The following is an 18,350-nucleotide window of genomic DNA, read 5'->3' on the forward strand; positions in this document are numbered from 1 at the left end:
GTACTGGTTGCCTTTGGTTGTTTTGTTTGTGTGCTGCGTTGGAGAGAGTACATTGGTTAGTTTCCAGGTCCTGCCTAGCCTGAAAACGCTTGTTCTACTCGCTGTTGGAACATTGGTCTGAGGTGAGTACAATCAGCTGTGTACCTCAGTGGGAGATTTGGATAGGGTAGTGAAACTTACTACCCGGAGCTATAGCCTTTTTCCCCTGATAGGCTTAGCGACGTGTTTCATTTTGGAATATGTTGGGCATTGTTAATGTTATTTTTGTGTGGTGTCTGGACTGAGCAGTTGTCTCGGGGGCACATCCGTGGCTTGGTGGAATCTACCAGCGTGCTGGGGGGTTACTTCCTCGCCAGCGGGCTACAGTGCATAATTACCCACCGCAAATCTGCATGAAGACTAGGGTTGAGTTATTGTAGGTTTTGGGGAAGCTCCATATCTCTCTTTTCTGTGGTGCCCGGTGTGATTGTATTTTCTCTTGTTGTGATCTGGTGTGCTCAGCATGAATCGTTGGAGTGACTATGAATCGTTGGAGTGACTATGAATCGTTGGAGTGACTATGAATCGTTGGAGTGACTATGAATCGTTGGAGTGACTATGAATCGTTGGAGTGACTATGAATCGTTGGAGTGACTATGAATCGTTGGAGTGACTATGAATCGTTGGGAAATGACTGAACCGTTGAGAAGTGACTATGAACCGTTGGGAGATGTTGTTTGCGTTTGTAGCTGATACGGTCTCTTGTGTGCCCTGTTCCTGAGTGTTATGTGACTGACCATTGGTTGGTTTTGGTTTTGTCATGTTCTAACTTTCCTGTCTGTTCCCTCCTGGTCTTGTGTTCTCCTTTCCTCTTAAATGTTGCTTCCTGTGCGCAAAGGTTGCTGAGGTCTGGGGAGAAGGAGGTTGGCTGGGGCAAGTGGAAGGTGAACATGTAACCTCTCGTAAATTTGGGACGCAGAGGCCTGTCAATTTGGGACGCAGAGGCCTGTGTCAATTTGGGACGCAGAGGCTGGTACGTTGTTCCAAGGGCCCCGGTTTTATGGGGGGGTGTGTGACGACCCTCCCACTCTGTCTGCTGTATTTTCTCTCTTTGCTCTTGTTCCTCATTAGGATGCCAGTGGGCGGAGTGGGAAGGGTCGTCAGCTAGATGGGAAACACCTGGGCTCGGGTGTGTCCCAGGATAAAGACAACTCTTCCACAGTCATTGGGGAGACTCTCTCCATGCAGACACCTTGTTTTTGGTTGTGCTAGGTATGGTATCTAATAAATATATATTTTTGATACTCCTTGTCTCCACGTTGTCTCCCTTTTGTTGCGAACTCTGAGCCGGTTCGTAACAAGGGGTCTAGGGGTATGATTCTCGCTTCGGGTGCGAGAGGTCCCGGGTTCATATCCCGGATGAGCCCCCACTTGTTACGAACCGGCTCAGAGTTCGCAACAAAAGGGAGACAACGTGGAGACAAGGAGTATCAAAAATATATATTTATTAGATACCATACCTAGCACAACCAAAAACAAGGTGTCTGCATAGAGAGTCTCCCCAATGACTGTGGAAGAGTTGTCTTTATCCTGGGACACACCCGAGCCCAGGTGTTTCCCATCTAGCTGACGACCCTTCCCACTCCGCCCACTGGCATCCTAATGAGGAACAAGAGCAAAGAGAGAAAATACAGCAGACAGAGTGGGAGGGTCGTCACAGTGGTCTTAGACCTTTGTCTTATGTCTTCTTGAATAGAGAGTTGAGTCAATTTCTCCAAAGATGCCCAGGTAGTAAACATATTGTAATTTACAGTCTCTACCTTTTCCAAAGGGGGGTCAATCAGTGTGTCTCCTGGGGTATTCCAGGCTCCACCTCCTCCAGATACTCCCTCAGTATCCATCCCTCAGACTACTCCTATTGAACTGAAGCTAAAAAAGGTCCCAATAAATAAGGCTGATATTTCCCTGGGGACGTTTATGCTGCCACCCTGAAGCACGCTTTGCTTGCATATGAATACAAACTAACAAAAAGGACTGTTTACTGGCTGTGTAAATTCAGACAAATGTACTTGTTGTAAAGTCAAGCACCGGCTCCTCTCTTTTCAATATTAAGATAAAATTGCCACCATTTGCAAGATAGCTACAAACCACCTGACCCTCTACTGTTTAATGCTTTCACATGCTGTTGTTATGACAATGTACTGTGTTTGTATCTTTGTGTAAATGCTTCTTACCGGTAAAATGATATGTAATCAATGAATCAATCCCACCATCAAAAGCAGGCATATCCATACTGTACATGTATTCATTAAAAATATTGATGCCATTCAATGGACTATTAATCCATACATGAAATAAGCATGGACATATCGTTTTGGAGTACATTCACTTTTATACTTACACTCATGGCAATGTTTAGGAATTTGAAAAAAAACTGTCTGAAGAACGCTCTATCATTTCAGTCTCAGGGCCGGTGCAGTGAGGGTTGATGGGCTCAACATGAACTTAGATGCACTGATGGACACTTGCTTCCCAGCCCAAGCTAATCATTGTGGCTAGTTCGTTTACACTGGTCCAAAATGACTCCCTGAATGACTGCCTTTGCATATTAAGCAGTGAAACAGACAATGGAGACACTGCTGGTGCACAAGAGAGGAACTAAACATGAACAGTGACATGGTGGGAAGAGACACCCCACTGGGCACAGACGTCAGTTCAACGTTTAGTTTGATTTACATTTGGTTGAATTGTAAACTAACGTGAATTCAAAGTGAAATCAAACAATGTCACCATGTCATTGGATTTAGGTTAAAAGTTGGGTGAAAAAAATGCCGAAATTCCCTTACGTTGATGACTTCTTGGAAACGCAAGCAGTTTTCCACACTGATTCAAAGTCATCAGACTTTTTTGATTGAAATGACATTGATTCAACCAGTTTTTGCCCAGTGGGACAGTGTGCTCTAGAATGTATACAAATAGGAGTTGACAATCTAATTGATAGTCAGCATATTAGATAGGCTTGAGAGATGCATTCAAAATACTGTGCACAGTGAACAGGCTGTATGTCACAAACCTTTCCTAAGATTACATTTTTAAATGTCTGTTTCAGTTTCACAATTTACATTTCTCAACTCAAACCCTACATCAAAAACACATATCGTGCATTTCTGTCTATTTCAGTAAATGGTGTCTCAATATTGGCAAAAAAGTACAACGTTAGAAGATTTTAAAGGAGGCTTTAAAAGAAAAACTCAGAAAGTGTTTGCTACAGGCATGCAATCAGCTTGGAATTCAAAAGCTAGCCCAGATTCCACAGTTGTATAATCAGGGAGCAAATGGAGGAAATTAACCCTTTTGGCATCATGGCACAAAGACTCAAAAACATCTTCCCAAATCAGTAAGATTGGCATTTTTAAAGTGACACCAACTACATTTTAGTCATTTAGCAGATGGTCTTTTCCAGAGCAACTTGCAGGTTGCAATTAGTGTTAAGTGCCTTGCTCAAGGGCACATTAACAGATTTTTCACCTAGTCGGTTCAATGCTCTTAACCGCTAGGCTACCTGCCGCCCTTTTGTGTAACTTTGCACAATACCATATTTAAATACAATGTGTTGTCTTTTGCACAGAAATCTACTATGAGTAGCACATGGTGGATAATAATAAAGGACATACAAAGAATATTTTGTACACCTGATCAAAATGCTGAAGCATCCTTAGACACACACAGACACACACACACACACACACAGACACAGACACACAGACGCAGACACACAGACAATATGAGAGCAGTTGAGAAAAGAGGAGTGATAATAACAGATCAAAGGAAATGAAAAACAACTCATATTTCTCTGCAGATATTGAGTCATAACTAGATCCTGACAGCTGTTGTGGAGTGGGCACTGAACGTAGGGTTTATAGGCCTCTCATTATTTAACATGTTAGAGTCTCCCCATGGCCCTATGAAAATGTGATGGCAGTATTACAGCTAGTTCACTGGCTCCTCACTACTACTCAACGTTTATGCGCATGCAAATGGGAGAGAGAAGCCAAGGCAGCAATGATAAGGCCTTCTCTATTGGACTAACACAGACATAACAATGACTGTCCACTACTGTGTTCCTACAGAAGTAGACACCCACAATATGGAAAGACTGGAGAGAGGAGGATTTGCTGGGACCTGAATATAACCATTTTGCTCTTACAGATAAGTATCAAAAGGCCAAAGCCCAGGCAAGACGGACCCATGACTGCAGTGGTGCAGTAGCCTGACTTAGACGTTTCCTGTCTCTGGATCAGCATACAGAAAAAAAACATTCCTGTAAATAAAGACAGCTGTCTGGCAACTGTCTTCCCAGCGACAATGATATTGACCGTAGTCAGATGCTCCGCTGATTAAAAATTGATCCATTTAGAAAATTCTAATCAACTGAACAGGATTTTTTCATATGTGGGATAGGGTGGGGTGGAGGTGATGGTGGGGCAGCAGCTGACACAGACCTGTTATTAACCCCTGCACCTCCACACAGCACCCTGCACCCCAGCAGCACCCGTCCCCTAGCGCCCCGGGACCAGACACGGCCCAGACGCCCTGAATTATTCAGTAGTCTAGCAGAGGCTACGGCCACCTCGTCTATTTATGCGTGGCAGAAAGGGGTAGTGGCTCTAATGGCCTGTCCAGAGGAGCCCTGGGTCCCAGCGGAGTCACCCGTGGAGGGAGGAGGGGCCGTAGCGTAGGGCTGCAGGGGATGTAAGAGAGAATTCATCAGTGGCTGAGGTCACAGCGGGTTAATGATGTCGCACGTCTAGACGGACGCTGGGCTCACACCCTTCCCAAAAGGCTATGGGGATGTGGCCGGGGTCCACTAATATTTTGATCTCTAAAGGAAAACCGGTGCCAGAACATTAACTCTTTAAGGGCATTTGTAATAAACTGGTGTTATTGACTTTCACCATGGATCCACACATGGCTACACTGGGTGCATCCATATTTCAACCACCACATAAACCGAATGAAACAATGACCATCTCGGCTGCTGGTGATATGTACCGGGATTTGCTATGTGTTTTGATGGTGCTGTCTACCACAACATGCTATCTAAATAGAAAATCCCTCAAGTGAAGAGAGAGAGTTCACTTCATATCATAAACAACTGAATACATCAAATGAGGGGATACCTCTTCAAATTCACATTCACTAGGAGGAATTCTAAGCTCGCCCACAGAGCCCCCTTGATTGGTGACTCCATATACTTACCCCCTTATCATCACACAGACAACTAAATCCGCTACAGTGGCACCTCCACCATGGTAGAGAACAGTGGAGACTTGAGGGAGGAGCTAAAGGAGGTCGGACTCATTGTAATGGCTGGAATGGAATAAATGGAACGCTGTCAAACATGTGGTTTCTATATGTTTATTACTGTTCCATTTATTCCATTCCAGCCATTACAATGAGCCTGTCCTCCTATAGCTCCGTCCACCAGCCTCCTCAGGCAGAGAGTCATTCAGTAATCAGGGCATCTCTCCCTGAGAGGGTAAGGCACAAGGGTGGGGAACACTCTTGGCAACCGCTCCGTTGCCATGAGTTCTTCTATCACCTTGGTGATCATGTTGTGTCACACAGGCCTGGGCAACTCCAATCGGGGGCCTGATTGGTGTCACACTTTTGCCCCAGCCCCAGCTAACACACCTGACTCAAATAATCAACTAATCATGATCTTCAGTTAAAAATGCAATTAGTTTAAATCAGGTGTGTTTGCTAGGGGTGGGGTGAAAGTGTGACACCAATCAGGCCCCCGAGGACTGGAGATGCCCAGACCTGTATGTAGTGCATCAGCCCAATCTATCTAAGGGATAAGCACTACAGGAAAACCAGGCACAGGAGAGTACAACCTCCCGTGTAGTCCAGAGACAAGCCAATCAACAACAGCAAAACACATCAAGGCAAAGTAGCACCGACAGAGAGGGGAGTAAGTTCAGATTTACAAACTGCTGAAAAGTAATCAACAGTATACCCAAGCACCAAGCCATCGTCAATTGAGAGGACATATAGATAATAAAGTCCAGGCTGGGGTTAAAGAAGCATATTTATAATATCATCCAAAATAGATTCATGAACTTCAAGGTTGGGTTCTTTAAGAGAGAGTGTGCTCGATAGGTCTGATGAGGCGGAGTGAGTTTAGCCTTCAATAGGCATATGTACTGCCACTCCCCACCCCTGCTCTCTGCTTATCCTGCATCTAATGCCAAGCACATTTACTGTTGAGGTCAACGTCTCTGCCAGGATTGAACCAAACCAAGGGCATCCCATGGCAGGGTAGAGAGGACACACACACCCCTCTCTTATTTACACAAATGTAATTTCCACAGCTCTGTCCCTCAAGGTGACTGACTATGCACATAACTTAGAGATCTACATGGGCTCTCCTGATGGGGATGTCATAACAATGAGAAAACCTGATGGGGGAGATGCACTATGAACATTCAAAACACTGTGAAAACAGAAGTCGACAAAATACAACAACCAATGTCAAATGTGTTCTAAATAATCATTTTATACACAAGAATTGCAAACCAGTTGGAAATATGTAAATCACAAGATGTTTTGTGTGTAATATGGCTATGGCTAATGAGCATGTGCTATATTTAACATTCATCCACAGGCATGCAATTTGAGAGCAACATGAACTCATCCTCTGTGCAAAGACAGTCATGCTGCCTAAAGCTACAACTCCTGATGTGAGGAGAGAGAGCACCTAGGGTAAGGGATGCACTTTAAATGCTGCTCTACTCAGCAATAGGTCCACTGGTGTGTCATAATAAAGGCGCTGGCCCTCAGGTTTAAACCTCCCTAGAGACGGAAGAGGAAGCGAGACATCCCACTCCCACATTTTTCTGTTTCAATGGAAGTCAATGAACTACGTACACCAGGCCCAGCTGCTATCGCATTGGTGTTTATGGGAGAGCCACCCCCTGAAGTAGACAGGAACTGACAATTTTTTTAAATGGTAAACAGCCTGAGTGAACTATCTTCATTTATCCGCCATCTTTGCCTCCCTATTCCTGCTCTTCTCTTCAGGGTTTTCTTCCTCCAGTCCCATCCTGTAGAAGCCTAGAGCAACGTTTAGCTAAACCTGCTGGCCTACGTAGGCAGAGAGAGTCCCCAGAGGGCTGAACAATCAGACAATTTCAAGATCATGAAGCATTAAACCAATCCCGGCAGGGTACACTAATTAAACAGCCGAGCCCGGCACAGCCAACCAATCCCCACAGAGCAATTAAATCCATCCCCTCTAAAACACTGTAGAACCTGTCTGGGGAAAACCTCCGAGAAGAGAGAGAGGGAGAGTGAAAAAAATTATCATAAAATTAATCTGGAAAAAAGGAAAAAACTATAGGGGAATGCAGTAAGAGACTAACAAGGGAAATTGAAAAGGAGCAATTTAATTCAGCTCTTTGTTCTTTTTCTCCTTTATTTTTTTAAAATTACGATTCAAAATGCCTAAACAGTCCTTTTCTTTCAACTGAAGAGGGGAATTCTGTGACCACATTATAATGCAAAAACAGTGACCCTGTTGCCATGAAAAAGTGCATATTTAATTAAGATTAGAGAGTTCAGGAGCCACCTTGAGACTAGCAAAAAGAGAGGCCTGCCTCAGGGCCTACATTACAGAGCTGCGAACACAGTTGCAACACACAATCAATACCCCAACGTCCTCCGCCATCAACATAAATTAGAAAGTGACAACAGAAGGATGCCATCAGTTGTGATTCCAAAATAAGCATTTGCATGGAAACGGAGGCGTGAGGAACGGGGAGCATGGGTCTGTGGGGGCAGAACTGATGTCTGGTACATTGCTCTCTCATCCCTCAGAACATACCCAGCAAACCGGGAACATTCCCAGAACATTAGCTAACATTCACATTAAGTTCTAGTTTTGGATGATAATGTTTGGATGCTAACGTCCCACAAACATTCAAAGAATGTTTTTGATCACCAAATATAAAAAAATGAAATATCCTTGGAATATATCCTAACATTCACTAAAATGTTGATCACAACATCTGTAAAAAATACCACAGAACATTCCCCTAAGTTTCTCATTAGGTTGCCAGGGACTGTAATAAAATAATGTTCTGGTAATGTTCATACTGCCACAACAAAATGTGGGAGCAATAGAAGTGGTTCTGAGGAAACATGACAGGAACGTTCTGCTAATGTTGATGGATATGTTATTCAAAACACACATAACAAGCAGGGGATATTCCTACAATGGTCTCATAAAGTTATAGTGTGACATTATGATGGTTCTAATAACATTCCCTGAACATACTCCAGCAAGAAAGTGCTGGAGCAATAGAAGTTCCCAGAATATTCAGTTAATGTTGAAGATATTACAACTAACACCTATAACAACAAATAAGAAACATTCCTGCAAGACGCTTATATTAAGGTTATGACGATCCAGAATTGTTCTAAAAACATACTTCAACAATAATGGGAGTAGTTCTAAACACATTGCTGCAATGTTCTGCTAATATTGATGTGTAATGTAACATTATTATATTTTATTAGGGTACCGTCCAGACATAGCTGGAGCTTTTTAAAAGAATGGTAATCAAGTAGGCTTGAATATGCGATCTGCCATCTTCAAGCCCGGTAGGCTACTAATAAAAATCAAAACATCCAGACTTTACAGTATATAAAGAAGATTTGTAGAGTAAGAAATAATAAAGGATACTTCTTTTTCTAGGCAAAGACCAGAATCTGGAAGTCAGAGTAAAGGTGTAAACAGCTTTATATTTGTGTTAGTTTCATCCCTGCAGGCGCAGTGTAACAATTCCAGGGATAACACTCCAGGGATAACACTCCATGGATAACACTCCAGGGATAACACTCCATGGACTGTTCAAAACATAATTGTATAATTCTGTGAACATAGGAATAATATTCAAAGAACATTGGGGGAATGTTTTGTGCACAAGTGGAGGCTGCTGAGGGGAGAACGGCTCATAATAATGGCTGGAACGGAGCAGATGGAATGCAATCAAACCATGTGTTTTATGTATTTGATACCATTCCACTCTTTCTGCTCCAGCCATTACCACGAGCCCATCCTCCCCAATTAAGGTGCCGCCAACCTCCTATGCCTGATACAACCATTGTAAGAATGTTATCATCAGATTTTGTGTTTTGGGAACCTATCTCTTGTAATGTCCCCACAATGTTTCCATGTTCCCACAACCGAAATAATTGTTTTAGGAACTTTAAAAGAACATAAAAAAATGTGTTCTGGGAACATTCTTGCAACATCAGGGGATTGTTTTTTCAACCGAATACAAACATTGTAATCATCAGCACAACTGGACAGTTTTTTGGTTTTTGGAATATATCTTTTGTCATGTCCCCACAATGTTACCACAACCTAAAGAAATGTATTAGTTTGAAGGAAGTTGCTAACTGCTAACTAGCGAGACTTCCAGTTAGCATTGATTCGCAAATCTACCTCTAATTTCCTTCATACTGCACGTAGATACATAAAAATGGTATCCACGAGTTCATCTGACTCTGGGGAAGTAGATAAAGTGCTTCATTGTCAAAATACCGAACTATCCTTTTAGCTTTTATTAGCTGGAAGTACAGAGACAAGACAAATGCATTTTCCTTATGGTGTTGAAGAGATGCAGAAATCACCAAAGAAGAGATATGACAAGAGCAGTAGCGATGGCAGGGAAACAGTGGTCTGGATGGAGAGATAGACTTGCTCTCTCTTTTCCGAGTGAAGCGGCATATAAATCACAGAGCAGCGTTTCACGTCTCAACTTCCTGTTCCTCTCCATTAAAAATGATAAACTGTTCCTCTTGAAGCTATTCGCTCGCTTTCGGGTCCCAGTATGCACCTTTCACAGTAAAAAAGCTGAACTCTTGTCAGATTTATTCTATCCTGCTCCCATTGTTGGAGATGAATAAGAGAATAATTAACTGGAGCGTGATAGCAGCTGCACAAAGACAGGACTGGCTAAAATAACAAGCCTGATTCATCTGTTTTTGTTGTAACACACCTTTTGTATCATTTTGATAAAACAGAGGACATCTGCTTAGAAATAAAAAAGCTGTTTAGATTTTTTTTTTAAACAGAAATAAAAGGGGCCATATTTTCTCTTCCCTCTTCTGTTAAAATGAGGACAAATGGGCCCTAGAAAGGTGTGCAACGTAGAGTCCACCATATTCCTTCTTTCTAGTAAACACTCTGAGCAATGACACATAAGACCGCCAGGGATCCCCATAGAGACCCTTGAGAAGAGCAGGGAGGCATTGATGTCAAGAGCTTAGGGGCCCAGGAGCACCCTCCACACTATCCACACCTCTGCTACACAACAGAACAGGCATCCGCCAGCATCCTCACCACACATCATACAAAGCCCAGCGCTCACACAAAAACCAGGGTCTCCTTTTTATCCCTGAAGGACAAAATGGACAATAGGGGGATGAATTACAGCCACTGAAGCCCTGCCAAATACAGCAGAGAAAGGCTGGAAGAGGGACGAGAAAGATAGGGAAAAGGGAGGAGAATGGAGGGGATTCAATGTAAGCTCAGTAAAATGAACAAGAAAGGCTGGTGCTCAATACGTCTGCAGTGCTGTCAGACAATCAAAACAAATAAAGAGGGGCCGCTGTAGAGATACACAACTCAATATGGACTCACTGGGCAGGGAACTGGCTGTCAGCAGGGAGAAAGGACACAGCTTTATACCCATACCGATGAGCCACTACCTCTCCCGCTGAATCTTCCACCTCCCCTGGCCTGCCTGCCTGGCCCACTGCTATGGAAGAGGAGCCTGCCGCCATGGATCCTTCATCCTGCAGACTAATGTGTCCCTGAAGTTTTGTTAAAGCTGGTTATTTACTCCTGCAAAGCAATTGCTTCAGCCTAGGGGCAGCAGAATACATAAAAAAACAGGACTGTGAAAAAGCTCATGCCTTTTGCGATGAAGCACTGTCAACTACCAAGGGGGGATTACTGCTTTAAAATTGGGGTGCAGGCTTTGGATAGGACATTTAGGTAAGGCTGAATGCTAAAGCAGAGGGTGAGACACCTGAGAAGAATACAGAGGGTCATAAACAGATGATCAAAAACGAATCCATGTTTCTTAATAACAATATCTCAATGTATATCCTTGTTAGAAATGTTCTCACACTGTTCAAAGAAGAAAGCCTATGACAAGTGCTGTGAAAGCAAGAACTCATCATCATTACAAAGACATCATCACACACCCATATCAAACCGCAGTACTTATCCTGCGAACAGGGGCATGAACGAGGCAAAACGACTGCGGATGGGTATGGAAATCTGCTTGAAGGAAGGTCAAAGTGATTAAGCTGACATTAATGACAGGTCTACTCTTTCTGTGTGAATGCTCACCGTAGCTGTCTCTAAACCCATTTGTAATTCCGCTCCAAACGATGAAGCATCTGCTTTGAAGTCTCTACCACTAATGCTACACAGAGAGGTTAAATAGCTTAATGCTGAAGTCTGTTTCACTTCTCTCTCTAATGTTGCCTTCGTTTTATATACCCGGGTTATGGCTCCTGGATTTCACAACTCAATTTACCCCAGCTAGTTCTGTAAAAGCTCTCTCCTTTCTTATTTCCTGTCCTTCTCACTGTCAAAGAATAAGAAGGGGCTTATGGTAAATGAGACCATGGCAGACGTAACCCGTCCGTTATCTCCCAATGAGGAGGTGTGAAAGCATGTTTGAAGAATGTTTATCTAGCAGGGCATGGATGCAACACAGACCTGTGGTGATGAGGCTGCAGCTTATGTCCCACTGCTTCTAAAAACCATGCTTAATCCACAGAGGCTTTTTTGGAAAGGTCTGTCAAAGAGGAGATTGCAGGTCTAAAAGGATGGACATATCTTCTCTTTACTCGAGTATCAATTTGAGGTCAGCTTAGTATCCATCTCGGACTCTGCATATGTTTGTATGTGGGAGTGAGACAATAAAGAAAATCTACACGTTTGCATTACATGTGCATGTATGAGTATGGCTGTCGTTATGTGATTAATATGTACCCTATGGAGGAGGTACGTGTCCACATGCCTACACACAAGTGTGTATGTGTGTGCATGAGTGGGTCGGTCTGTGTGTGCATTTTCCTATTTCATACCCTGGGGCTCTGTCTCCACCCATGCTCCCTCCCTGGGTTGTCCATGCTGTTTGTGGTTGAGGCTATCAATGGCTGCCTCTAGAGCTATTTTCCCCCTCTCCTCCTTTATAGATCACTCAGTCATATTGGACAAAGCTTTCTCAGGACACAAACCCTAACCCTCCCCTCAACCCTATAGTGCCCTAGACCTGGCATTTCCGGTAAATTATGAAATGATGGTAGCGCCTTATGTGACAAAAACAATAACGAGAAACAAATTTATTAAAGCATGAATGAAAGGGAATGAGAGACCTGTTTTCACAGCCAATTTGAGATTGCAGGGTTGGGTTTAGGGGGGCAGGAGCAGCCGGCAAAAGGCACACAGAGAGAGCAGGCTGGTAGCAGCGGCAGCCAGGCTCACAGGCTGCAAAGCAATTTCACTGTTTGGCAATACTGTTGTCTCTGTCTGTGGATTAGAGCTGACACGGGAGCGCCTGAGTCATGCTAAATGTATACAATCAAAGCCTTTCGTTCCTGATCTAAACTCACTGCCTCAGACAATGATGGAGAGAAGAGTATGGAGATACGTGGGTCTGGAAAATATCATAAAATAAGTGCATTGCTTTTAAACCATATATAATGAACACAGCATTCCATCACTATAAGACAACAGGGGGATTCTCAAATGTATTTTATATAAAGTGGGAGCACAGTAATGATTTGAAGCTATAGTTGGTGTCTACATTTGGACAACGTTACCTGGAACTCTGATAAAACACATTGCATTACACTTCAAAATGTACATGATGAAGGTTGATTACTTTAAGAAATAATCTTCTAAACACATGATGTTTCCTCTATTATATTTTGGATAGCTAAAGTGTGCTTTATATTGTGAAAACAATATACAATGTTATTACAATGTAATAACTTCGTAAACTGTGTCCTCTTGTAGTCCGACCTCACCTTCTTGTCACCTGGGTCTGAGAATGCTCCCTACTGGCTGAATGATATCCTGATTCCTGGGCGTTCTCGCTATTGGCTAAGACTTGGCTTGGGCCCGGCTGGACCTGGCAGGACATCTCCTGACCCGTCCTTTCCATGGTCGCCCACGGAAATGCCATCTGGCTGGGGTGAATGATTACACCGGCAATGGCCGTGTGACCTGCGGCCAGCGGGAACCAAGGTCACTCCACCTCCACGCTCACTTTACCTGTTCTCTTTTTGTTCGGTTCGGGGTGAATCATCCATCTCTGACTATTCTACCACAGAAATCAAGTTTACACACAAATTAATTAAAAATGAAAAGCTGAAATGTCTTGAGTCAATAAGTATTCAGCCCCTTTCTTATGGAAAGCCTAAATAAGTTCAGGAGTAAACATTTGCTTAACAAGCCACATAATAAGTTGCATGCACTCATGCAATAATAGTGTTTAACATGGTTTTTGAATGACTACCTCATATCTCTGTACCCCAGACATACAATTATCTGTAAAGTACCTCAGTCGAGCAGTGATTTTCAAACACAGATTTAACCACAAAGACCAGGGAGGTTTTCCAATGCCTCGCAAGGAAGGGCACCGATTGGTAGATTTAAAAAAAAAAAAAACAGTCACTGAATATCCCTTTGAGCATGGTGAAGTTATTAAGTACACTTTGGATGGTGTATCAATACACCCAGCCACTACAAAGACACAGGTGTTCTTCCTAACTCTGTTGCCGGAGAGGAAGGGATTTCACTATGAGGCCAATGGTGTTCAGAAAACTGAGAATGGATCAACAACATTGTTGTTACTCCAAAATACTAACCTAATTGACAGAGTGAAAATAACGAAGCCTGTACAGAATAAAAATATTCCTAAACATGCAACCTGTTTGCAACATGGCACTAAAGTAATACTGAAAAAAATGTGACAAAGCAATTATGAATATGCCTGAATACAAAGTGTGATGTTTGGGGAAAATCCAATACAGCACACTATTGAGTGCCACTCGCCATATTTTCAAGCATAATATCTGGCTGCATCATGTTATGGGTATTCTTGTAATCATTAAGGACAAAAAATAAATGGAATGGAGCTAAGCACTGGCAAAATCCTAGAGGAAAACCTGGTTCAGTCTGCTTTCCACACTGGGAGATGAATTCCCTTTCAGCAGGACAATAACCTAAAACACAAGGCCAAATCTACACTGGAGTTGTTTACCATGAAGACAGTGAATGTTCCTGAGTTACAGTTTTGACATAAATCTGCTTGGAAATCTATGACAACACTTGAAAATGGTTGTCCAGCAATGATCAACAACCAATTTGACAGAGCTTGAAGAATGTTGAAAAGAATAATTTGCAAATATTGCACAATCCAGGCTTAGAGACTTACCCAGAAAGACTAACAGCTGTAATCAATGCTAAAGGTGATTCTAACATGTATTGACTCAGGGGTGTGAATACTTATGTAAATTAGATATTTCTGTATTTCATTTTCAATTAATTTGCAAACATTTCTAAAAACATGTTTTCACTTTGTCATTGTGTGTAGAAAAAAACCATACTTAATCCATTTGTAATTCAGGCTGTAGAACCATGTAGATATAAGTTGAAGACCATAAGTTTAATAGTCATTTCTATAGATTCTATAATGTTCACTTTAGCCTACTATATAAACTCCAACATATGACTGACATCAATATTGGGATTTTTCAAGATGTTTCTTTTGAGTAATATTGCATTATTCAATTAACAGTAATTTAGTCATGTTATCATTTTCAACGTTAAATTATGAACATGAATGACTTTGTCAAACATAATATCAGTGGCCTCCCGCTACGTTAAAACATAGACTTGATAGATATTTTGATATTTTGGTTGGAAACACTTTATTTTGAGGTGTCAGGCCTCATTCAGGTAGAGAAAAGTAATGTGCAAATTGATTTATTAGACTCAAACCTGACAAAATGAGCAGTTGGCTATTTGATTCTAAGCATTGGCCACTAATGCCAGGATTGCAGCAAACGAATTATGTAAAAACGTGCTATTTTGTAAGAGGAAAGAAGTGACTGAATCTCGACGTAGCCTATAGCTACGTAATAGCTAAACTCGCCCTTTGCATCACTGATTAAACGAGTAGTCCAGCGATTGGGGGGCACAATAACAACCGGCCACACAAGACAACCCAGGACAGATCAGATTTCTTTTCGGCAGGCTTTTCCGCGGGACCTGGCTTGCCATGCTCCAGTCATTTCTCATATTACAGAACATCAATCATACAGTAGAGACATTGCTTTTGCGCTGGCCGAGCCTGATTTACAAACATTAGCGAGGAATACAATTACAACAGTCCTTGCCCGAATAGCCTTGTGCTCACAATGCGGCTCGAGAAGAGGGGAAGAGGCGGAAAACATATGTACCGAGACGCACAGATAAGCGAATTACATTGTCAACGCTCTGGCTTTTTAGTGATGTCAAGTCTTACAGAAATGCCATTGAAAATGGTCATTAAAAACGCTAGAGTTGTATGTCAGTAGCCTAATAGGTGGTAAAACTAGTTGTCAATTTACTAGACAAGTTTGTAAAACCGGATCATGAACAACTTTGTGATAACCAAGTCAATATGAGCTGTCTATTTTGTGTAATGTTCATTCAGATGTCTGACTATTCACTGAACACGCGTTGCATTAAGCCTACATCATTGCCTATAGCCAAACAGACTATCATGATTTTACACGTTTTAACGCGCAACACCGGAATGACCAACAGCCTAAATAGATTACATGATAACGTCATTGGTAGACTAAGCCTATAATAAATACGCGTCAAGTTTTTCTGACTGGGTTATTGTCTAAAAGAGAAATAACAAACAGTCAATCAAGTAGGCTATCCAACGGTAGCCTATAGCCGATGGCTTGAATAAGCGATGATTATTTAGCAGATGAACAGAAGAAGAAAAAACTTTCATCAATCTAATTGAGGCAAACAAAGTTGATTTACAAGCAAAAACGAAAGATCATATTTTTATCATACACAGAAAATAAAATAGAACCAAATGTCGCTAAAGAGATTGTAAAACCACGCACCATCATGACACAAATGGTATAAAACATTAAGCTGGTGAAAAGTTACGTCCTTGGAGCAAGATTCATGTGGACATAAAAAGTTTCAATCCGTTCTCTGGCTACACCACTGATTGGCATTATAAAGACAGAATCGTATAGAAATAAGGTCTGTGTCCGTGGTGCTGATCCCTGCGGTGAACGCAGAGCGGAGGCTACAGAGCGCCTGTGCTACTCTATGGTCGTTCCATCGCTGATCAATGATTGAACTGAACAAAGGCAGAAAAGGATCAATTTCTAATAACTATCAATGCAACACCGCCGATTTATTTCTCCATTCGTCCACAGTAACATATTTCCCATCATTTTAAAGTACACAATGTTCTATGAACACATGCAACCAAAAAGGTAAAGGATTACACTAACCTGAAGCCGCCGTAGATCAAATTTCTTCCAATATTGAAACATCGATCCCACATCGGCGGCCATCTTGGGGGATATTGAAGATATTTTTTTCAGCGGCTGCAATAAATATGTGGGCTGGATTTCCCTTGTTAAACAACGTTAACGATTACTCGTTCTACTTTTTTAAAAATGCAACGAGCACATGAAAGTCCACTGAACTAACGCAAATGTGTTTGTAAAAAAATAAGTGATGTTCTGGTGGACCGCGAGTGTTTTTGAAAAGAAAAATAGTATCAACGCATTTGTGCAGTCCCGGTTAACTGGACAAATTGCATTTGATTTTGGTTTGTCAAAGTTATCAATACTGACGTAAGGGGTTGATCAATAGCCTACCGTCTGATAAAGGGAAGGAGAACAACAATGTAATCTATGCATATTGTGCTTATGGAAATCCGTCTACCATTGTATAAAATGAATAAAACAGTTGCGTCCATATCTTCAGTCCTTAATAATAGTGGCCTAAATAGTGAAATACACAGAACACCTCTTTTTATGTTTACACCCCTCCCTCCATTAGCTTAGCCTACAAATAACAGTGAATGGATGAATAGACTATATATCCATTGCACTTTGGATTTCTGCTCATCTGAAGAAATAGGCGCAGATCATTGGCAATGCATGCACCTACTCTGGTGAACGAATAAAAACGAGTTTAATCTGTGATCATGTTAATTCATTACCATTTCAAAATGTGAAATAGTAATACTACAAAAACCTTAGCGCACATGCACACGCACGCGCGCGCGCACACACACACACACACTTACATACATTGATGCTACACACACATCACAACTGCTGCTACAATACTCTTATCTACTATTGCTAGTACTGCAGAATTCAAATTATTGCCCCAAAATCCCCCCTTCCCACTTAATGTGTTGTGAAAAGTGTTATGAAATGTAATGTCATGTAATATTTTAAATTGAATATAACTGCCTTAATGTTGCTGGACCCCAGGAAGAGTAGCTGCTGCCTTGTGTAAATATTGTACTATAGATTGTTGCCTTCCTGTTTTATACTTATGCTAAAATATACTATTCTATTCTACTGAGCCATTTACTTTATATTTGTAATTCTTATATTGTATTATTTCTTATTGTTGTTGTATTGTCGAGAAGGAACCTGCAAGTAAGCATTTAATTGGACAGTATATACCATGTGTATCCTGTACATATGACTTACAAAAACTTGAAACTAATTTGAAATAACTTCTTAAACATTTCACTGTCTAAACTTTGCAAAATGATTCCCACACATGCCTAGTTACTGATTATTTAGATATTTCAAAGTTCCATAAAAAAATATATGAAACATATTTTTAAACTTAGTTCATATGTGAAAATGAATTGATCACTCTAGCAATTGGATCTAGCTTTGATCTCTGAAACTGAACAGTGGCTGGTATATGGTGGGTTAACTGGGTCTCAGAAAAAAGTGGGTATGCAGGCATAGAACAAATCTAGGTATTGTATATCTGGGATACAGACTGGTACTGGATGATATGAGACCTGTAAAAACAAAGGCATATGGGAGGTACTGAGTAGCCTACTTAAAATAAAGCATATTATTGACAAGTTGACACAAATCCTCTAGAGTCTACTCTGAGCAGTGCCCGTAGGGGGTAAAATAACATGTTTATGAGGTCAATTACTGGATTCCGGAACTTAATTTTGATTAGATAATGAAAGATTATAATGTGAAAA

At 41.6% G+C, this 18,350-nt stretch overlaps 1 protein-coding gene across 4 annotated transcripts in view; it reads right to left on the minus strand.

Annotated features, from left to right (window-relative positions):
* The window catches only part of LOC115164661 (homeobox protein cut-like 2), a 125,222-nt gene extending 108,100 nt beyond the window's left edge, over window positions 1-17,122 (minus strand). For all 4 annotated transcript variants that reach the window (XM_029717379.1, XM_029717378.1, XM_029717377.1 and 1 more), the window contains exon 1: window positions 16,606-17,122. In XM_029717379.1, the coding sequence (XP_029573239.1) occupies window positions 16,606-16,668 (63 nt within the window). In that variant the 5' untranslated portion in view covers window positions 16,669-17,122. The remainder of the gene's footprint in view (window positions 1-16,605) is intronic.
* Between the last annotated feature and the right edge of the window lie 1,228 nt (window positions 17,123-18,350).

This window comes from Salmo trutta, chromosome 27, assembly GCF_901001165.1.
Source record: "Salmo trutta chromosome 27, fSalTru1.1, whole genome shotgun sequence".
NCBI lineage: Eukaryota > Metazoa > Chordata > Actinopteri > Salmoniformes > Salmonidae > Salmo > Salmo trutta.